Genomic DNA, 19,626 nt, shown 5'->3' on the forward strand with positions numbered 1-19,626 from the left:
TTGAGCTGCTTCGCAAGACGATTTTCCCTATGGGCTTGCTTTGCAAGACGAAAACATCTTGCGAGTGTTCCGATTTTTCCCCGCTTCCCCCCCCCTTTTTCTAAGCTGCTAAGCCGCTAATAGCCTTTTAGCCGCTAATCCGCTAAGCCTTTAATAGCCGCTAAACCACTAATAGCGCTAATCTGCTAATAGGGTTGCTTCGCAAGACGAAAAAACCACTAGACGAAGAGACTCGCGGAACGGATTAATTTCGTCTTGCGAGGCACCACTGTAGTTCAAAAGCATCAATTCTTCAGCGATCAGCCTTCTTTATGGTCCAGCTCTCACTTCCATACATCACTACTGGGAAAACCATGGCTTTAATTATACAGACTTTTGTTGGTAAGGTGATGTCTCTACTTTTTAAGATGCTGAATTATCAACATATAGGTCAATTATTTTCATTATGGCTATAATATATACAGTGTTGTCATTTTTCATATGCATTAGGTTAAGTATTTAGCTCCCACTTATTTATATAAAGATTAACACTATGCATTTCTCTGTCCTCACATCTCACAGGATCATATTTGTTTCTGTTCAGTAGCTAGAGCTTTTGAACTACTACTGGGAAAATCAGACATCATAATACGGACATCGTAACAACAAAACAAGAACCGTTCTCAAAGTTGCAATCCTATGAGTTTGATATTACCCACTGCAAGCAGAAGCATTTAAAACACTAATTAAACTGATTCTGCTATAACATGCTTACACAACTTTAATACTGATTTCACTACTAAGTGTTGAAGCACAGGTATTATTAAATACACGTGAGGGCATGTTTTTACTGACTCAGTTCCTGACGTAGCATAATTCCTAGAGAGGTAACTCAATGCACTCCTATAATTCCCATAGACTTTTCCCCCTTACAGCTAGACAATTATTACTGTGAACAGCACCACTAGTCCTTTGAAACTCATCAAGAATGAGGGTGGCTCCCTCTTGTAATGCGATACTTTAAAGATTTATTCCAGTTAAAGGCAGAAAGAGTAGAACCAGGCACTCGGGAAGTATGAGAAGCTGAAGGAAGATACTGCTGCATTTCTAGTGGAGTTTATGAAAGAGACCTAGGCAAACTGGGGCAAGGTACTTCTAGGAGATTGGGTGTATGAATTTAAAAGCGCAAGATGAGATCACTGCATGGCAGAAGCAGGACTCTGCAGTGGCGTAGCGTGGGTTGTCAGCACCCAGGGCAAGGCAAGTAATTTGCACCCCCTAACCCGTGGATTTGTGCCCCCTAACCCATGGATTTGCGCCCCCTAACCCATGGATTTGCGCCCCCTAACCCGTGGATTTGCGCCCCCTAACCCTAACCCCCAGATGTTGCGCCCGGTGCGGCCTGCTCCACCCTGCCCCCCCACGCTACGCCACTGGGACTATGGCATTCTAACCTCAATGTGCTTAGAACTCTGTGCTGGAGAGCAGGGACAAGGGCTCTAGTGCTGCTTCCCCATTTGGTTTCAGTGTTCCGTTGCGCCAGAAGCGGCTTAGTCATGCTGGCCACATGACCCAGAAAAACTGTCTGCAGACAAACGCTGGCTCCCTCGGCCTGTAAAGCAAGATGAGCGCTGCAACCCCAGAGTTGTCTGCGACTGGACTTAACTGTCAGGGGTCCTTTACCTTTACTGTATGCCTACTATGGGGAGCCTGTTCTGTTCACTGAGGCTCTCCATGCTATTTAGAAGCCTAGAAAATCCTGGCTCCGACCCTGCCCTGTTAAGAGTTAAAAACAGGGAAGGAGGATGTACCTGAAAGCAGATTCTGCAGTGAGAAATACCTTCACAGGTATACAACGTAAGGCTAAAAGTGTGAATGCAAAAGTGTTCAGAGCAAGGGATGAGTTATTTTATACAGTCATGCAAAAGCCAGAGGTAACTACACCCTCTGCACACACCTTTCTCCCCATCCTGGCAAGTGAGAAGGATTATCACCATTCATGTTCCACACAAACTGAAGCAAGGGCAAAAGGGTAGAAAGCAGGGCTTATGGAGGGACATGGTCTGGGGGGTCCTGAGGACAAAGTAGAGAGGCTTGGAGGGATGCATTCCCACTTCTGACAAACCGTGCAATCCTACGCTAGTCAATGTAGAATTAAGACCCACTGACTTTAACGATACTCATGTCCTTGTGAAGCATTTATAGGATTGCAGCCACAGACAGGAAGTGGATTGTATGTTTTAGGAACACAAGCATTCTTCTGAAAATACAGTGAAATACATATTTAAGCAGGTTCCCACAATATTCAGTGATCTAAGGAGAGCAACATTTGAAGAGCAAAACAGTCCTTCCCATAAACACAGAAACAGCTTTTTAGATTTTATTTTTAATATCACATCCTTCAGCCACCAGTGTTATAATACAATATATTAGGCTGCAAATTCATTGAGTAAAACAGTTTTTTAAAAAAACATACTGCTTCCATTGGAATAGTTCCTGGTTACTGGACACTTGGGACAAGTTTAGTATATCAGAATTTGCCTTTTCTAGAAAGTATACCAATATATTCTTGAACTAAGATTAGCTGCAGTCAATTTCTTGATCCTCAACTTCTGGTTCCAATGGGTACAGTTCATCCAATGCAAGTTCTGGGGGAGAAAAACATGTATCTTATGAGTGAAAGAATTTCCCGGTGGACACCAGCTCCCATCATCCATGACCCATTAGCCATGCTGGCTGGAGCTGATGGGAACTAGGGCCCAGCAACATCTGGGAGGCCAAGGTTTCTCATCCCTGCCTTATAGTGCGGTAAAGAGAAATGGAGGAAAATGTGGACCCTTGTAAAGACTCCCGATTTCCATTAGCCACAACCCATCAGCCACTGTGACCAATGGTCAGAGATGGTGGGTGTTGTAGTCCAGCAACATCTGAACAGCCACAGCCTCCTCACCCCTTGTGCTGACAAAACTGAGCTGGATGGATCAACAGTCTGAGTTGCCATAACGCAGCTTCTACATTTAGGATCTGGCTTAGCATGATGTGCATGAGCAGGAAGAAGCTGCAGTAAGCCTTGGGTCCACACACTGCCCACTCCTCTGACATGGCTAGGAAGAGGAGTTCAGAAGCATGTGCTTCTGCTTTTGGCTAACCACAGCTTGTTTAGTTGTCTAGACTCAGAACTGTGGTTAAACTTAATTACGGTTCATTTAAGCAAGTCAGCTTCAAAAAAACATGGTTTAAACATGTTTCTGTTAACACAGTTTATCAGTCCAGACAACTCAACAAATCATGGTTATCCAAAGTGCAATTGGAAGCTTCTAAATTCCTCCTCCAAGCCATGCATAAAGGTAGGAGGAGGGAAGTGTACAAGTCCAAAGTTTCCTGCAAGTCAGGAATGCACTGCTAAACCGTGGTTTAGTACAACATAGGAATGTGGCCAGTATCTAAATATTAGCTATTGGAAAAAGATGGCTGTCTGGGTTTCACACTAGGAATGGTACTTTTTAAAAAGTTGTTACTATGCCAGTGAAGAAGCAACAACAATGTCCTCTGTTTGGGAATAATTTAGACAAAGAACCATAGATCAATAGTAGTGCAATGGTAAACACTATTACTCCCATTAAAAGTACCTGAGGCACCAGGGCTAGGAAAGACCTTTGCCTATGACCTTGAAGAGCTGCTTGTAGTCAGTGCCAAAGGCATTGGGCTAGAACAGGGTTTCCCAAACTTGGGTCTCTAGCTGTTTTTTGGGGGGACTACAATTCCCATCATCCCTGACCACTGGTCCTGCTAGCTAGGGATGATGGGAGTTGGAGTCTGAAAACAGCTGGAGACCCAAGTTTGGGAAACCCTGGGCTAGAAGATATACCAATGCTCAGGACTCAACAGCAGATTCATATGCTTAACTACAGCAAAGTGTAAAGTAATAAAGTGGAATATTAAAATATGGTCACGATGCATCAAGGAATACAGCTGCAAACTGCAGAGAGGCAATACCAGCACTGGCCCCAGAATACCATGTACTTCACTTGTACTGCTACTGCATATTTATCTTCCTACCCTATTATTACTACAGGAATTGGTAACAGCACAACCCACTGTGCCGATCCAATTCAAAACTGTAATGTGCTGTCCATTTAACATGGCCTTAGATTCATTGGTTCTAGCAAAGGAGAAACATTCACTTTGCATGTGTAGTAGATTGGCATGATATTAAAAGTAAGGCTAAACCAATGTCCAGTGATCAGTACTGAAGTCAGTGGATAATAAAAAGCTAGGAAGCTTAAAGCTGCAAGCCTGTGCACACCTGCTTGAAGACAAGTCCCACTGAACTTGGTACTCAGGTTTACTTCTGAGAAAACATGCACAGCTGCAAGTTACTTTAATGATATCAATATTCACTAAGATACACATATTTCACGCCAGCAGCCTCACCTTCACAGGCTTTCAGATCTGGAACTTTTCTGAGGATGGCCCTGACACCAGGCATGACGTGATCATACTGATGAAGCACTTCCAGACAATGTTCATGGAAGAGTTTATCCCTTTGAGACAAACTGTGTAAGAGCAAAACAGTGTCCCGTAAAAACCGAACAACTTGCTTTCCACGCACATCAAACAAGTTTCCTTCCACCCTTCTGACCGTCAGCCATTGTCTATGCATCATTATAATAAGAGCCTTCACTACCTGTAGGAGAAAGCACAACACAGTTCTCAAACATGGCTTTTCCACTGCTGCCATTTTGCAAAAAGAAACTCATGGACGGCAAGGCTATCAATGGCTACTTGCCATGTTGCCTATGTTCTACCGCCACTACCGGAGGCAGCATGCCTCTGGGTACTAGCTGCTGGGAATCACAAGTGGGGAGAGCGCTGTTGCACTTAGGTTCTGGCTTGCGGACTTCCCATAAGTACCCAGTTGGTCACTGTGAAAACAGGAAGCTGAACTATGATGGCTCTTTGGCCTGAGCAAGCAGTGTTCTTATATTCCTATGGAAGTGTACTCACAGAATTATTGAATTGTAGAGTTGGAAGGGACCTTGAGGGCCATCTAGTCCAACCCCCTGCAATGCAAGAATCTCAGCTAAAGCCTCCATGACAGATGGCCATCCAACCTCTGCTTAAAAACCTCCAAGGAAGGAGAGTCCACAACCTCCCAAGGGAGACTGTTCCACTGTCACACAGCTCTTGCTATCAGAAAGTTCTTCCTGATGTTTAGTCAGAATCTCCTTTCTATTAACTTGAATCCACTGGTTCAAGTTCTGCCCTCCAGAGCAGGAGAAAACAAGCCTTGCTCCATCTTCCATGTGGCAGCCCTTCGGATATTTGAAGATGGCTTTCATCCCTCCTCTCAGTCTCCTCTTTCCCAGGCTAAACATGCCCAGCTCCCTCAACCATTCCTCATAAGGCTTGGTTTCCAGACCCTTGATCATCTTGTTGCAGTACAGAAAAGTAAAATTGTTATTATAAATATTAATTATTCTTAAATCACGTGCTATAATAGGAAAGTGTTCCTCTCTAGTAATATTACACCGATAATGCATCATGGATGGGTTAATTTTTCACCTTTAAAATAAATACAGACAAACTAGCTACAACCGGAATGATGCCGTAAAGGCCTCATTGCATTCAGTGGGTTACCTCAGAGTTGCACTGGCAGTCTGTTCCAACCAGTGAAACAGAGTTGCTGCAGCACTGCGCACACTTGGTCAGCAAGCGAACAGTCTAAGACAAAATGAAACAAAAACCAAAGAACAGACGATGTAGGTGTCGAGATGAAGCAGGGGAGGGGAGGAAGCAAATGTCCATAAAGTATCAGACTCACAGTGCACTTTCATATACATGTGCTCAAAGTAAGCCTCATTAAATTCAACGGGATGTAAGCAAGTCTGCAATCCTCTGCACACGTACAGTTGTACCTTGGTTATCGAACTTAATCGGTTCCGGGAGTCCGTTCAACTCCCGAAACCGTTCGAAAACCAAGGCACAGCTTCCAATTGGCTGCAGGAGCTTCCTGCACTCAAGCAGAAGTGTTGGAAGTTCGGCTTCCAAAAAACATTCGCAAACCAAAACACTTACTTCTGGGTTTGTGGAGTTTGGGAGCCGATTTGTTCGGCAACTAAGCCACTGGAAAACCAAGGTACGACTGTACCTGGAAAAAAATCTTCAAAGCAATGTGCATTGGATCGAGCTTTAGTATCAGTTTTAATATGCTCATTCAATAGCATATTAACCAGGGCCAGCTCCAGGTTAGAGGAGGCCCTGTCTGCTAGGCTTCCCACCTGTTTCTGAGTGGTCTCCACTCAACACATCACCCCATAACTGCCCCTTTTCCTCCCATGGCTGGATACACACAACGCAAACCCCACTTCAGTAATTCTGGGCACACATTCCCTCCTCTTTTCATAACTGGACTTGGCAGGCAGCAGGAGAGGCTGTAGGCTGGGGTGCCCAGAGGTGACAACCCCCAAGGTGCCAAAAGGAGTGCCTGGCTGCTACTGCTTGCTGCCTGCAGCAATAAGATATCTGACTTCCCCACTGCTGGTTTCCACAAAAACCTTCTTCAGGTATGCACATTTAGAGTTAACAAAACCTGCAAAGGAAGCTTGCGGGGCTGAGCACTAAGCCGCCATCCCCTTCACCAGCATATCCTGTTAAATTAAGAAATTGAACCATTATTCCAAACTCACACTTTAAAAACCACACAGAGATGCACACCCTTTTACCTCTTGTTCCAACTGCAGCCAACGCATCTCGGACGCTGACTTATCTGGTCGTGATGTAATATACGTGTACAGTGCCAAGAGGAGACAGGTTTCTATAAAAAGAAACGTGTAGTAATAAAGTATTTCTATGTTATCCATTAGTAATGCTAATGCACTGCCTTAAAGTTATTCTGAATAGCAGCTCCCTGGGCCTTTTTATATAAAAAATTAAATAGCATTAAAAACCACACTTCAAATCCATTTCAAAAGTGCCTCCTAAAAAGGGGCAATGGGAAGGGAAAAGGAGGAATTACCATAAAGGACCAAGACTGAATCCTCTATAATAACCTTGAAAAAATAATGTGTCAGGTGGTGATTTGCACCACCTACTTCAGGCATAGGCAAACTCAGCCCTCCAGAAGTTTTGGGACTACAGTTCCCATCATCCCTGACCACTGGTCCTGTTAGCTAGGGATGATGGGAGTTGTAGTCCCAAAACATCTGGAGGGTCAGGTTTGCCTATGCCTGACCTACTTCATTTGGATGAGCTCTTCTCCTTTGTGTCCGTTCATCTTCTTACTCCACCCTCAAAAAACTTCTCACTTCCTCAAATAATTAACTGTGGGTAAAAAAAAGGAGCTGAGGTGGGCCAGCAACTCGTACTGCTGTAAACAGCACAGCACAAAGGTTACAACTCCCACAGCTTTCTTCATGAGTAGGGTCCACCACCTCAACACTTCTAAATTGCACATTCATTCTTTCTCTCTCTCTCTGCTGAGGGGAAAAGAAAAAGAGTTCAGCCAGTCTTCCTGAACTCCAGCGTAGTACCAGGCTTGGCAGCCAACAGAGTGCTCCAGCAGTTGATTGCTGGGCCTGGATGCTACGCATGATGCCCCAAAAGGACCAGAACCTCAGATCACAAGACACCTAGCATGCAAAATCTTTGGCCTATTTAAAGAGCCCAAGGGAAACCAGAAAGTGGAAAACAAAATTATGATGGTGGCTCACAGCACCAAACGGTACACTGCATTTGTGCAAATTCTTAGGCTTTTTTGGCAGTTCACCTACACATCTGGGGAGAATGCTAGTTATTTTATAGATACTACAGGCCACCAGAGCCACTGGTTGTTGACACGGGGTGTAAAACTCACAGGTACATGTGAGCAACTGCCAACATTTCTTCTTGTAAGCTAGCACCTATTTTTTTTTCACTTCTTTGAAAGTCTGCTTTAATTGAGGTGCTGGAATGTTAATGGATAGCAAAATATTTTCATGCAGAAGTTCAAGAATGCAGAAGTCTTGAGGCAAGTAATACAGTTTTTTCAGGCTGTAAACTTAAAACACAAAAAATCTGTTAAAATAAACTAGTTAATTTTGGTTTTCATTCCAGCCTTACAAAGTCAGTGTTTCGTAAAAGCACTAGGATAGTGAAGATTTTCTCCCTCTCACCTGAACAAGAACAAAACTGAGCAGCCAGCTCCAAGTGCTGAGCAAATAAAGTCAACAACTGAACAGTCAGATGGACAGCAAACAAGGGAGAGTCAGAAGACAGGCAGCGGAGGAGAGTCTGTGTTTGTCTGTTCAACAAATGCTGAAAGCTTAATAGAAAAATAAAATACAAATTAGAGTAGAGGCAATAATTATTGCAGATAGTATATACTGTTAGAAAATGTCTAAAAGAGTCAAGTAATGCTATGCATATTTACTCAGAAGTAAGTCCTACTGTATTCAAGTATATATGTTTAGGATTACAAAAGCAAGTTTTTCCACAAAGGCAAGAGTATTATTAGGAATCAGAACAGGAAAAGTTTGTAGCAGAATAAAATGTATATACGGTTACATTTTCTTTCTACTATGCATTTAATTTGCCTATGGATAAAGCAAATGCTCAGAATGGCCCTATGCTTTGTCCATAAGACTTGAAAGAAGTTTTCAGGCAAGAATTGGACACAACCTCTTAGGAATGGATTCTGCACAAGAACAGTTGTTTTTCTAGAGTATTCAGTGATACATAATAGTTATTTGCTTGCATAATTTATATGCATTTCAGCTGGAAATATGCAGAGGTTTCTCGGGGACTGTGCCCCTCCCCTCTAATTCTGCACAGTCGCATAACAATTAGCCTTTCTAATTGCCTTTCTGTAATGAATGGCAGCCTTTTATATCTAGTGTGTGTGTGTGTTTGCAAGACCTATCCTAATGGCATCCTTTACTAATTTGTTTGTGGGAGGGGGTTACTGTTTTGGTTTTGTTTTAACTATTTATTTTGTGCTTTTATCCTGTATCTCTTTCTTGTGAACTGCCCTGAGATCTTCAGATGAACGACAGTATATAAATTTAACTAACAACAACAATAATAATATAACTACGATGACTTTGAATCTTAGATCAAGGCAGGAAGGAAATAGGTGTTTGGAAAAGACATTTTGCTCAAGTTGTATTTTACCTTATAAGTAAATCAACCGTTGACTTTTCAGCTAATTTCACCAGAACTCTGAGACACTGATTCATGATTCCATGTCTTTGGTACCCTACTGCTGTAGCACACAAAGCCAAGAGCTGCAGCACCTTTTTAAATAGAGGATGTTGGGACTGGTCCACATTAGCAGTATTTAGGTCTGGGCTGGGCTCCTGAAGAACGACTCTGCATTGCTTACTGCAAACAGCTTCATCCTTCTCCGGAATTTCTGGAGCTCCCAAACCACAATCTGGTTTCATGGTAAGGGAGAGCAGTGTATAAAGAACATCCCAGCTATAGGATACCAAACAATAAAGAATGCCCAGGGACACAAGTGCAAACTCTTCCAGAGTAGACAAATTATCGTCTACACTTGACGCCGCACTTGAGGAGGTCCTGGAAGAGCAAGCGGACTGGTTCCCAGAAGAGCTTCCCGTCTTCATCATTAGGAGGAGGGCTTGGTGGTAGGCACCAATATGATGTTCAAGGAGAGGAAGAAGATGTATTGCTCCAGGAATTTTATAGCGCTTAAGGTGGGATATTCTTCGCTCAGTTTCTTCTGAGTTTTCTGCCAACGAGCCTTCATCCACAGCAATCAAATTCAATCCCGTTAAGGCAAGCTTTTGAGCGATTCTCAGTGAAGTTTCTTCTTCCTCAGAGCTTGCACTCCTGTTGCTGATGCTTCCTGTAGATCCTCTACACAAACAGGCGCAGAAAAAATAAGCTGCTTAGTATCTTAACCCACTACAGTTTTCAAGGCTTACAAAGAGCAAGGTTAACCTTTTCTTAATTTAACATTTCCCCAAGAGCAGATGCCTTCTAACTTTACAATTCTATGAGTCAATAATGATCCCAGGGCAGATTACAGCATAAAACATCTACATGAAACAGAGTTTCTCTGCTTGCTGGGCTTTTTGGGTCAGCACAGGACAGCAGCAGGCATTACTTAAAATTACATTCTAAGTATCACAAATTGCTGAAAACATACGTTTCGAAAGAACTCGACTGCACAGAAGGTCCAGACTGAGCATCAACGTTACAGCTAAGAAGATAGCAGAGGCCTAGTGATGATTCAGGAACGACAGGCTGTTTCAGCAATGCATTGATCAAAATGGAACCTGCAACAATATAAAAATCCAGTGTTCAAGATGGACATTGCAACAGGAGTGTAAAACTGCCAAGCAGATGTTTTTGCAAACATGGTGGAAAAAGAAAATCAACAGCATTTGCATTTGCTATATATTCCATGTCTTGATATAAGCAACTTATGGTTTGAGAAGAGTACCGCTTGGACACATACACATAAAGATGAGCACACACATACATATGTACACAATAGCCGTTTCTACATATGACAGTAAGCTGTAAACCGTGGACACAAGCAAACCAGGCACACTCAGCTCCTACCCACTCATGCTGGGAAGAAATAAAACACACACCCCTAGACTCACAGCATGACACCCAAACTAGGGATCATAGTTTGTTCTGCTCCCATATTTGTATGAGCTTGGATGTAATGCTTAACCAGCGATTGTGGTTTGTTTCCTCCCAGTGCAAGCAAGGAGGAGTGAAGTAAATATAATTCATTCGTGCCAATGCCATTATGTCCTCCCTTCTACTTGGAAAGGGAACCAAGTCCATAAATTTTGATTACGTATAAAAAGGGCAGTTTGCCAGGAATTACATTTTAAAGCAAGCTGTATTGCCCTTGCCTCTTGTTTTTGCTCTCAGGGGCGGAACATCTGTAGCCATTAAGAGGTAATTAGGCTCCCGCTCCTTTCAGCCCCAGCCAATGTGATTGGAGAGATGAGGGGAGTTGTTGCTCAGCAACCCCAATACTACTGTAAAGGAAAGAGATAAGCCTCAGGATGGGTGTAAAAATAAGGCTAATGTTGCATTTCAGATAGAGCTGTGTGTGCGTGTGAGAAATACTGACTGCTTAGTCTACTTTCAGAAGACAACGCAGTGCCCACACAAAAGAAAACCAAATTCAGTCACCCGCATACCTATTTATTGCAATGTTAGGCTAAACCAATACTGCAATTGCACTTACAAAACAGCAGGTGCAAGGCAGACAATGTGACTCATTACAGACAATCATAAGCGTGACCAGTTGCAGAATGGAAAGAACAGACATCTTCAACATCTATTTTTGGACCAAGTTTGCTTATGGTGACACCTGCAGCCGAAGAGAGTCCTAACCCACATTATGGGAACCCCAAATTCACAATCGGAGTAGTTTACTTGAAATCCACTGCTTAGAAACAAAGGTGTTAAGTGGCACATACATTGTTGCAACAAATAAATATTATCCCTTTTATATTTGGCTTCATCCATCAGAAGAATGGTCAGGGTTTGGTCAAACAGACACTTTTGAAGCTGCCAAAAAGGTAATTCACTCCCAAGTAGTATCAACCAGCTGTGAGTCCGGTAACTATAACAACATTGGCTAGATTAGCTGTGAAACATTAACAAGAATTAATATTTAATGTAGCTTAGAAATTCATTATGGTGAAACTGTCTGTCTTGTTTGTTTATTCCCATTCATACATTAAAGGTTATTGATAAGGTTGCTTCTGCGTTATTTGTGGCTCAAAATACTTGCAATTCATAAAAGCAGGGCCAATTTTCTGCTTGGTTTATAACTCAAAAGGGTTTGGGGGCAGCTGGCATTCTGGGAAATAGGGACACACCCAGAAGAAGAGGACTTAGAAACTTATTGCGGGGACTTCACTGCTTAACAACTCACAGCAGTATTTTGGGGTTCCTATTATCATCATGGGATCATATTTTATGCTTTCAAATAGAAGTTGCCAACCCCAGTCCTACGAAATGTATGCAACTGAAGTATTTCTTATCTGAAATTACCTTTTCTTTGAGCAAAGATATTCAAACGTGTTTCTTCCTTCACAAGCTCATTTTCTTGGTTAGGCATCTTACTGTCTGGAAAGAAATCTTTGTAGTAATTCAAGCAGTCATATTCAATTCCCTTTTGACTTTTAGCCCTATCTATACTGCCTTATATCATGAGACAATAGCACTGTTGCTGATGTTTCATTTTCATGCTTTTAACTGTAGCAAACAGAGATACATATATTTAAGTGGGTTAAAAATGTATTTTGCTACATCAGAAAATCAGTAGGGGCTCACACCCATTCCATAGGCTAGATGTAGAATAAGTAAATGTATTTGCATGGTTAGATTATCTGAAGCCAGTATAAACTAAGAACTTCAAGACTAAGGGTACCATTTAAGAACCTGGATCTGGGTTCAAATCCAGTCACTTGTAAACTGACAAGTTAATTTTTGCTTCTGTGCTTTTAGTAGCAGTATGACCTGGAGATATTAGTAGGTGATCATGCTTATCTCTGTGTTGTGAAAGCTTTACCTTGAACTAAGGTAAACCAGTGCTGTTAAAGGCAGAAGAGCAATCCAGGCCAGTTTTATTGAGAAGAAGTATGTGGATTAGGAATTAACAGTAAACCATACAGTGTAAATACAACAGATTATGCCAAGCATCCATCTCTAATGTTCTTTTGCCCGCAATCATGTCCAAATGCCTTAAAAAACTGACACCCTTCAATTAAATTAAACAATAACGAAGAAACCACACAGATCCCTGTGCACCTAACAGCAAGTTGGATTTCCAAACTTAGAAGCCTTGTCAACTAGCTCATTGCTTTCAATTCCAACACATCTAGAAACCTAGTAAAAATGGCATGATACTCCTGAGTGAATAGCCTCCAACTGGGGGGAAATTACAGAAAGCAAAGGGAGCAAACTGGAGCTCAGTAAATGTAAGTCTAACAATGAACTGCAGGAATCAATAGATTTTTTTGCCCAAGCACAATCATTTAATTTAGCTTAACAGAAAGTTTGCATATATTTTTGCATTAAACCCAGACAATACAGGTGGAGGTTTATTTTAATAGTTTGGTGCCCTATGGTAGACAAACACCACTCACAGGTAGTCTATGGACTTGGAACTACCAGTATACAGCAGTGGGCCCTCTGCAAGTGTAACCAAAGGCAGAAGACCCAGCACTTGTTCAGCTGTTCTGCATGGCGGTGCTGACTCTAGCTGCTGCTGCACATCTTCCATCCATTTTTGCAGGACCTGCTTGAAGCCAAACTCTATTTTTGCCCAGGTGAGCGACCAGGGTGACATCACGGCAAGATGTACAATGGTCAAATATAACTAACTAAGAATTTACATACCCTTAATAAATGGCAACGCTTGGACACACAATTGTGTTCTGGAGCATGATGGTTTAGGCGAAACCTCAGATCGAAAAGAGTCTTTAGTGGGGAAACTTTTTTTCTCCTGAGTACATTCTTCAGCTTTTGAAATATTACGAGGGCTCTTCTTTGGACTAAATGGTTAAATAAAATATCTGAATCAGTTGCAAAATATTATTTACATTTGTAAACTGCTCCTTATCCAGGAGAATCCCAAGTCAGAGGAAATAACAACAAAGTATGGTACAGTAATTGAAAAATAATTCAAAACCGCTCAAGAGCAACGTCTAAAACAAACATAACAATTCACTTACCTCCCATAAATACTTGTGTGAATCATTAGAAAATAAAGAACACTTGAATAGGAGAATATGCAGGGTAAGTTTCTTCTATATAAACTAAAAGAATTTTCTCCAGAATACTGGATGCATGATCTGTAGTATGTAATATTTTTCTCATGTTATCCCTCCTCATCCAAAGAAACCCTGTTGGACCTTATTGTATATATTTTATGCAAGAAGGAGTTCCACAAATGGGTGGGCCAGCACAAGAAAGGCCCTATTCTGGGTCATGTTGACCAAAGGGACCACGAAACAGGCCTTCCATGCAGATTGCTGGGCCCAACCTGGCAGATATGGGAAGAAGTGCACCATCAAGGCCTTGGGTCTCAAGATATATAGTGGTCAACACCTTGAATCGGGCCTGATAGCAAATAGGCAGCCAGTGCAGTTTGCACAGGAGCAGTGTCAAGCAGGTGCAAGCAGACTGCACCAGACATTAGTTTATTCTCCAATTATAGACTGGAAGATTTTGCAAATTAAAGACAACCTTGCTTTAAGAATTATGCTGTGCGTTCAATGATAAGTCTCCGCACAACAGCTTGCAAGATGAAAACAGCAGTGCAATTAATTACATTCAGCTATAAGAAGGATGGATGCTCAAACTCCTGGCTGTCCCAACTGTCTAGAATTTAGTGGACAGAATTCATCTTCTTACTTCATACCTGGTATATGGCATTGAAGAAGTAACAGGTTTAAATCTTTCGCAGTTTGAAAGCTTCATTCTCAGCTCATTCATTTCTGCATCTCTGAACTGCAGCTCAGACTTCAGAGACTCCAACTGAAAGAATAAATTTGACATTAGAAACCCATTTTTTAAAAATGGCAAATTATTTATTTCAATTAGGAAAGCTGAGTGTTTAAGAGTCCAATCCTTTCTTTGTGAAAACATGAGTGATTGGGATAGAGTGTAACAAGAGCTTTGCTAGTGAAATATAGACACCACACTTGCCGTCCATTAGCATCACAACCAGAAATAACAGGGCAGATTTCTCTAATAGAAGTATTTAACCTTAATTCTCAAATGGCATTATTCATTGGTTTAAAATGAAATGTACATTCCTTATTTATTTATTTTTAATCCTTTTCTAAAAACATAAATTGTAAAAATATTAGAATTAACAAGAAGAAGCCCTTATGTGTACAAAACAAGCCACTAATAATTTTGACAAAAAGTAGCTCATTATTTCCTTAGTTCAATAGCAGTAATAAAAATACCAAATCTGACATGGACTTCCATCTTTTCAATGTTCTTTTATTTAGCATAGCACTAAAGGTCCTTAATTTTTTGCTTAAAGAGGGGAGGGAAGAAAAGGAGGAAAAGATGAAAAAGAACCTTCAAACAAGGTTTTGTTATGGATCCCCCCCCTTAATTAAATAATACCTTTCTGGAAAACTCCTTTTCTTTTTCACATATAGTTTGAGCTTTCTCCATTTCCAGTAGCGCGTATGATTTTCGCTGTTCCTCTGCAGTGAATTCCATCTGCTGCATTGAATCCCGTAAAATTTTGATTTCTCCATTTTTAATTAGGATTTCATCCTTCATTTCCTTCAACTGCAAATTAATGAACATGATGCAAGCAGAAGAATGGTATGCATTTTGCAAGCTTTATTTCACATACCCTCCCCCCAAGAAAACCATTGCTCCCATTAAGATTAAGAATGTGATGCCAGTCACCGCCATGTAAAACTGCATCAGACTGGGCTGTTAAGAGCAGCAATAGACATCAGACTTCTCACCCCTGGTTCACTTATTCACTTAGGTTTTGCAACAAGCATTTTTTTAAAAAAGTCTATACAACCTATTAGAGCTAAGTCCAGCTTCCACATATATTTGCCTCACTACCCCAGTGGTCAGATAATTCTCTAATTTCCATAAGAAACAGTAACTGCTGAGAGAAAAAAATGAATCAGCCACTTGTCATACTTAAAGGTAAAGGGACCCCTGACCATTAGGTCCAGTCATGACCGACTCTGGGGTAGCAGTGCTCATCTCGCTTTATTGGCCGAGGGAGCCGGCGTGCAGTTTCCGGGTCATGCGGCCAGCATGACTAAGCTGCTTCTGGCGAACCAGGCAACGCACAGAAACACCGTTTACCTTCCCACCGGAGCGGTACCTATTTATCTACTTGCACTTTGATGTGCTTTCAAACTGCTAGGTTGGCAGGAGCTGGGACTGAGCAACGGGAACACACCCCGTCGCCAGGATTCGAACCACCGACCTTCTGATCGGCAAGTCCTAGGCTCTGTGGTTTAGCATATACAACTATAGGTCCTCCACCCAATCCCCTGGTAGAGGTATTTTCCCCACGAAATCCAAATCTTGGGTCCACAACTTCAGCACCGGCATATGCCACAGAGCATGGCTGCCTTAAGACCAGAACTCTTTCAGAAAACAAAACAAACCTTTTTCTCAGCTTCCTCATATTGTGCTTGAAGTGCCTCAAGTCTAAATTGGTCTTTTGATGAGGTTTCTTCTGTGCTACTTCCTGTTTACAGAAAGAAACTTGTGAATTGTGATCTCAGGATTTGACCTAAACAATTCAATTCTTTTGTGGTTGAGGGTACCAATTAACGATCTAGATCTACATATGAAGATTTCGGAATAAAACTTGTTCCATGGGATTTTTGCTCCATGGGATCTTCCAAAACAACTAAGCAGTATAAATTCCATAGAGCTTGGCATTTAATTCTGCTTGCACCCCAGTACTCAGAAAAAGAAGACAGCATGGCAACCTGCACGATCTGTGTACCAGAACCGTCAGTATTCGGACTGAAGTAGAATCAACAGTTTTCATGGTGTAAAAAGATCTAAATGTCCAGAAACCACGCATCCAATTCCATAGTGCAATCCTAAACATTTCTATCAAGAAAATAAATTCTAATGACCCTAAAGCTGCAACCCTCTTCACACTCCCCTGGAAGCGAGTCCCACAACTCAATGGGATTTACTTTTGTGCACATGTGCAGACAACTGAACCCATGGCTCAGGGTCCCTTCTATAATTCTATGATATGCCTATACTGCCAGCACAAATGAGGACCAGAATACACTTTGTTACATAGCACTAGGCTGTACCTCTGAGACCTGAAATTCTCTGAGACCTGGGTAGGAGATGGGGTGGGCAGGGAGGGAGGGAGGGAGGAAATACCTAAAGCATATTTGTTGCAGTTTCTTTCCAAATGCTTATGTAAGAAGATGCTAACTTCTCCCTACTGATGCAAATTTGAAACAGCATTTAGACCGCACATACCAAACTGCCCTGCAGATTTGGGGGCAATATTCCATTGCTTAATATGATCAGATGCTTTGATGGTGCTATTTGGATGGGAAGACAGCTCCACATTCTGCTTAGGTTTCACTGTGTTCACATTTAAAGAAGCGTTTTGTGTCAATGCCTGAGAAGCAATAATATCTATCTCCTCCAAATCATCTGCTGTAAAGTCATCATTGTCCCCAAACGGATCCTCCAGTTCTTTATGCTCAGTTCCAGCATGACTTTTGTAACGCTTGCTTGGCGGAAAGCCATCTTCACAGTTTCCAATATTCCTTCGGCTTGTAGCTCTCTGGAGAGATAATGGTGAAGTGGTAACTTTTGCCTGATCCACACCATACAATATGGAGCTGTTTCTCTTCTTATTCCCAAATAAATGGTTCACCGACATTCTGCGTTAGAAATTAGTCTGGCAAGTAAGGGAAATACAAAATGTTTGAAAGTCAACCTGATTTAAAAGCACCAAATTCTGCATAAAAATGATTAAAAATTTAAAAAACACCAACTTCCTAGCCAAGTGTCAAAATCCAAGATGGATGAGACAGATCAGCAAGGGGCCACTGTTCAAACTAGCTTTGAGTATTGTTGGCTTCTCTCTCACTCATCAGCATTTATTCCCTACAACAGGTACTCTTACAGCCCAACTGTATGCATGCTTACTTGGAAATAAGTCCCAATATATTTTCTGGTCCTTACTCATAGCTAGACATACAAAGGACTTCAATTTACACCTGCTTGTTAGTAATGTCCAATGATTTGTCAAGCCCCCAAAAGCATCCAAGGAAGGATTCTGGTATTTATACAGAATCAGCATCACTACAAACATTTTAAAGCAAGTTTAAACCCGAGCAACAACTTGCATGTGGATCAGCCTTTCTACTGATTCTAGTGATTTCATAACCTATGGGGTTAGATTCTTAATTTTGAGAGAATATAAGCAAACATTTAACTTCGTAATCACAAGATTTTCTTAGCTTTCTTTTAAGAACAGTTTGTTTTCTGCACTACAGAGAAAAGTATGAAGGCAGAACTGAGATACAATTTTCTTAAATTTATAAACCGTGAAATTGTGAACTGGAACTCACTGTGTACATTGAAAGGGCCCTGCATATGGGTTGCTGACAGAAGAGAATAAATACTTAGGCACTTTATTACCCAAGTCCACACATGCTTACCCAAAAGCAAGCCCTCTGAGTTCAGTGGGCCTTTCACCACAGTAAAAGTACACAATATCTTAGATTCTAAAGCCCTCACATTCATAGACTCATCTCTAGCTCAGTTAGTAGAGCATGGTGCTGATAATTGTAGAGTTGCAAGGTAGACACTGAGGGTCATCTAGTCCAACCCTCTGCAATGGAGGAATCTCATCCCATCCAATATGAAACCATACCGAACTCTGCTTAGCTTTACGAATATGCTAGCAGTTTTATCACTGTACCACAGTCTATCATATTCTTTTAGCATCCCAATCTAGATATGCTGTAAGCCTTCCTACCACGTTCCTGTTTGGTCATGTAGCATGTCACCTGCAAAAAAAATTGCTTATGGCGCAATAAACTAACTAGATGCCTCTGACTTGCCCCCAACAAAAGCACGCAGCCACCCTCCTGCAATGTGTTACTTGAAAATGGGAATTATCTTAACTTACACGCTTGTCTAATATCGCAGCCTGAGCTGCAGAAGAGGAGGCATTGGGGAGGGGGCAGAAAGTTACCGACAGACCTGATAGTATTCAGAAACAGCATTGCCATCATCCCCGTGCCTCTTCCGCCGCACAAGAGCCGTGAAGCAGCCCCCTGATCCGGCGATGCCTTCACCTGCAGCCGGGAATGCAAACTCACCGGATTTGCCCAAGGCGACCTGCCGGGGTACAAAGCGAGGCGCACAAAAAAGAAAGTCGCCCCCGCCCACCCGGGAAGCGCCTCGGCGGGCCCGTCTCTCCCGCTTGCGAACACAGGGCTCCTCCCCTGCCCCGGCCAACCAATCAAGGGCAGACTCTGTGCGGCCGGCGACAGCAACGTCCAGTCAGCTCGACGGAGGAAAAAACGCAGAGCTCCAAAGGCAGGCAAAGGCAGAAATGCAAGGCCCTCGGCAATTGGCCAATTGGGAAGATTCGGTCTCTGCGGATTGGCCAGAGGCCCAAAGCCGGATGTCCGGGTTGCCTCTGACGCCTTGGCCATCCCTAGTTCACTCCGGTAAAAGGGGGCATTTGCGTCCCCGCCTTCCAAAACAACAATTTTTTTTTTAAAGTAGAAGCAAATACAGAAGCACATGCTTGTTTCAGACTCGAGCTTAATTGTGTGCGAAGAAGTTATTAATGTATTTAATTTACATTTTTAAGATTGTATGAAAACACACACCAGCTAAGCAGAATACTGTATGTATGGCTTTTATTAAAGTATTTGCTTGTATTCCTATTCAGGGTATTTTTTAATTCCGCCTTTTAATTCTGATATTTTGCAAGGCGACTTACAATTTAAGCAATAGTAAAACTCCCCACATTATTACAATGTGCTGAAGCAGAATTATATCTGACAACCCTCTTCCAGTCACGTTGTGCTCCTACCACTCTCAGCTAGGGACTATGGAGATAGTTGTTTAGTCCTGTCCGACTCTTCGTGACCCCATGGACAA

The 19,626-nt window shown here is 42.1% G+C and overlaps 1 protein-coding gene across 3 annotated transcripts; it reads right to left on the reverse strand.

Annotated features, from left to right (window-relative positions):
- Positions 1–2,345: 2,345 nt before the first annotated feature.
- ATRIP (ATR interacting protein) lies at positions 2,346–18,969 on the reverse strand. Of its 3 annotated transcripts, none has more exons than XM_083488926.1 (14): positions 18,715–18,969; positions 16,972–17,401; positions 16,125–16,207; positions 15,103–15,273; positions 14,384–14,499; positions 13,360–13,514; positions 12,010–12,084; positions 10,130–10,259; positions 9,130–9,837; positions 8,133–8,281; positions 6,705–6,796; positions 5,620–5,703; positions 4,414–4,666; positions 2,346–2,627 (listed from the first exon to the last, which is right to left on the reverse strand). In XM_083488926.1, the coding sequence occupies exons 2-14, from the start codon at positions 17,381–17,383 to the stop codon at positions 2,560–2,562; spliced, it is 2,496 nt and encodes an 831-aa protein (XP_083345052.1). In that variant the 5' UTR covers positions 17,384–17,401; positions 18,715–18,969; the 3' UTR covers positions 2,346–2,559. The 3 variants fall into 3 exon arrangements, with proteins under 3 accessions (XP_083345052.1, XP_083345054.1, XP_083345053.1); XM_083488928.1 differs by having other exon boundaries at positions 18,834–18,958; XM_083488927.1 differs by having other exon boundaries at positions 18,641–18,949.
- Between the last annotated feature and the right edge of the window lie 657 nt (positions 18,970–19,626).

The sequence above is a fragment of the Podarcis liolepis genome (genome assembly GCF_965112155.1).
Source record: "Podarcis liolepis genome assembly, chromosome: 2".
Lineage (NCBI taxonomy): Eukaryota > Metazoa > Chordata > Lepidosauria > Squamata > Lacertidae > Podarcis > Podarcis liolepis.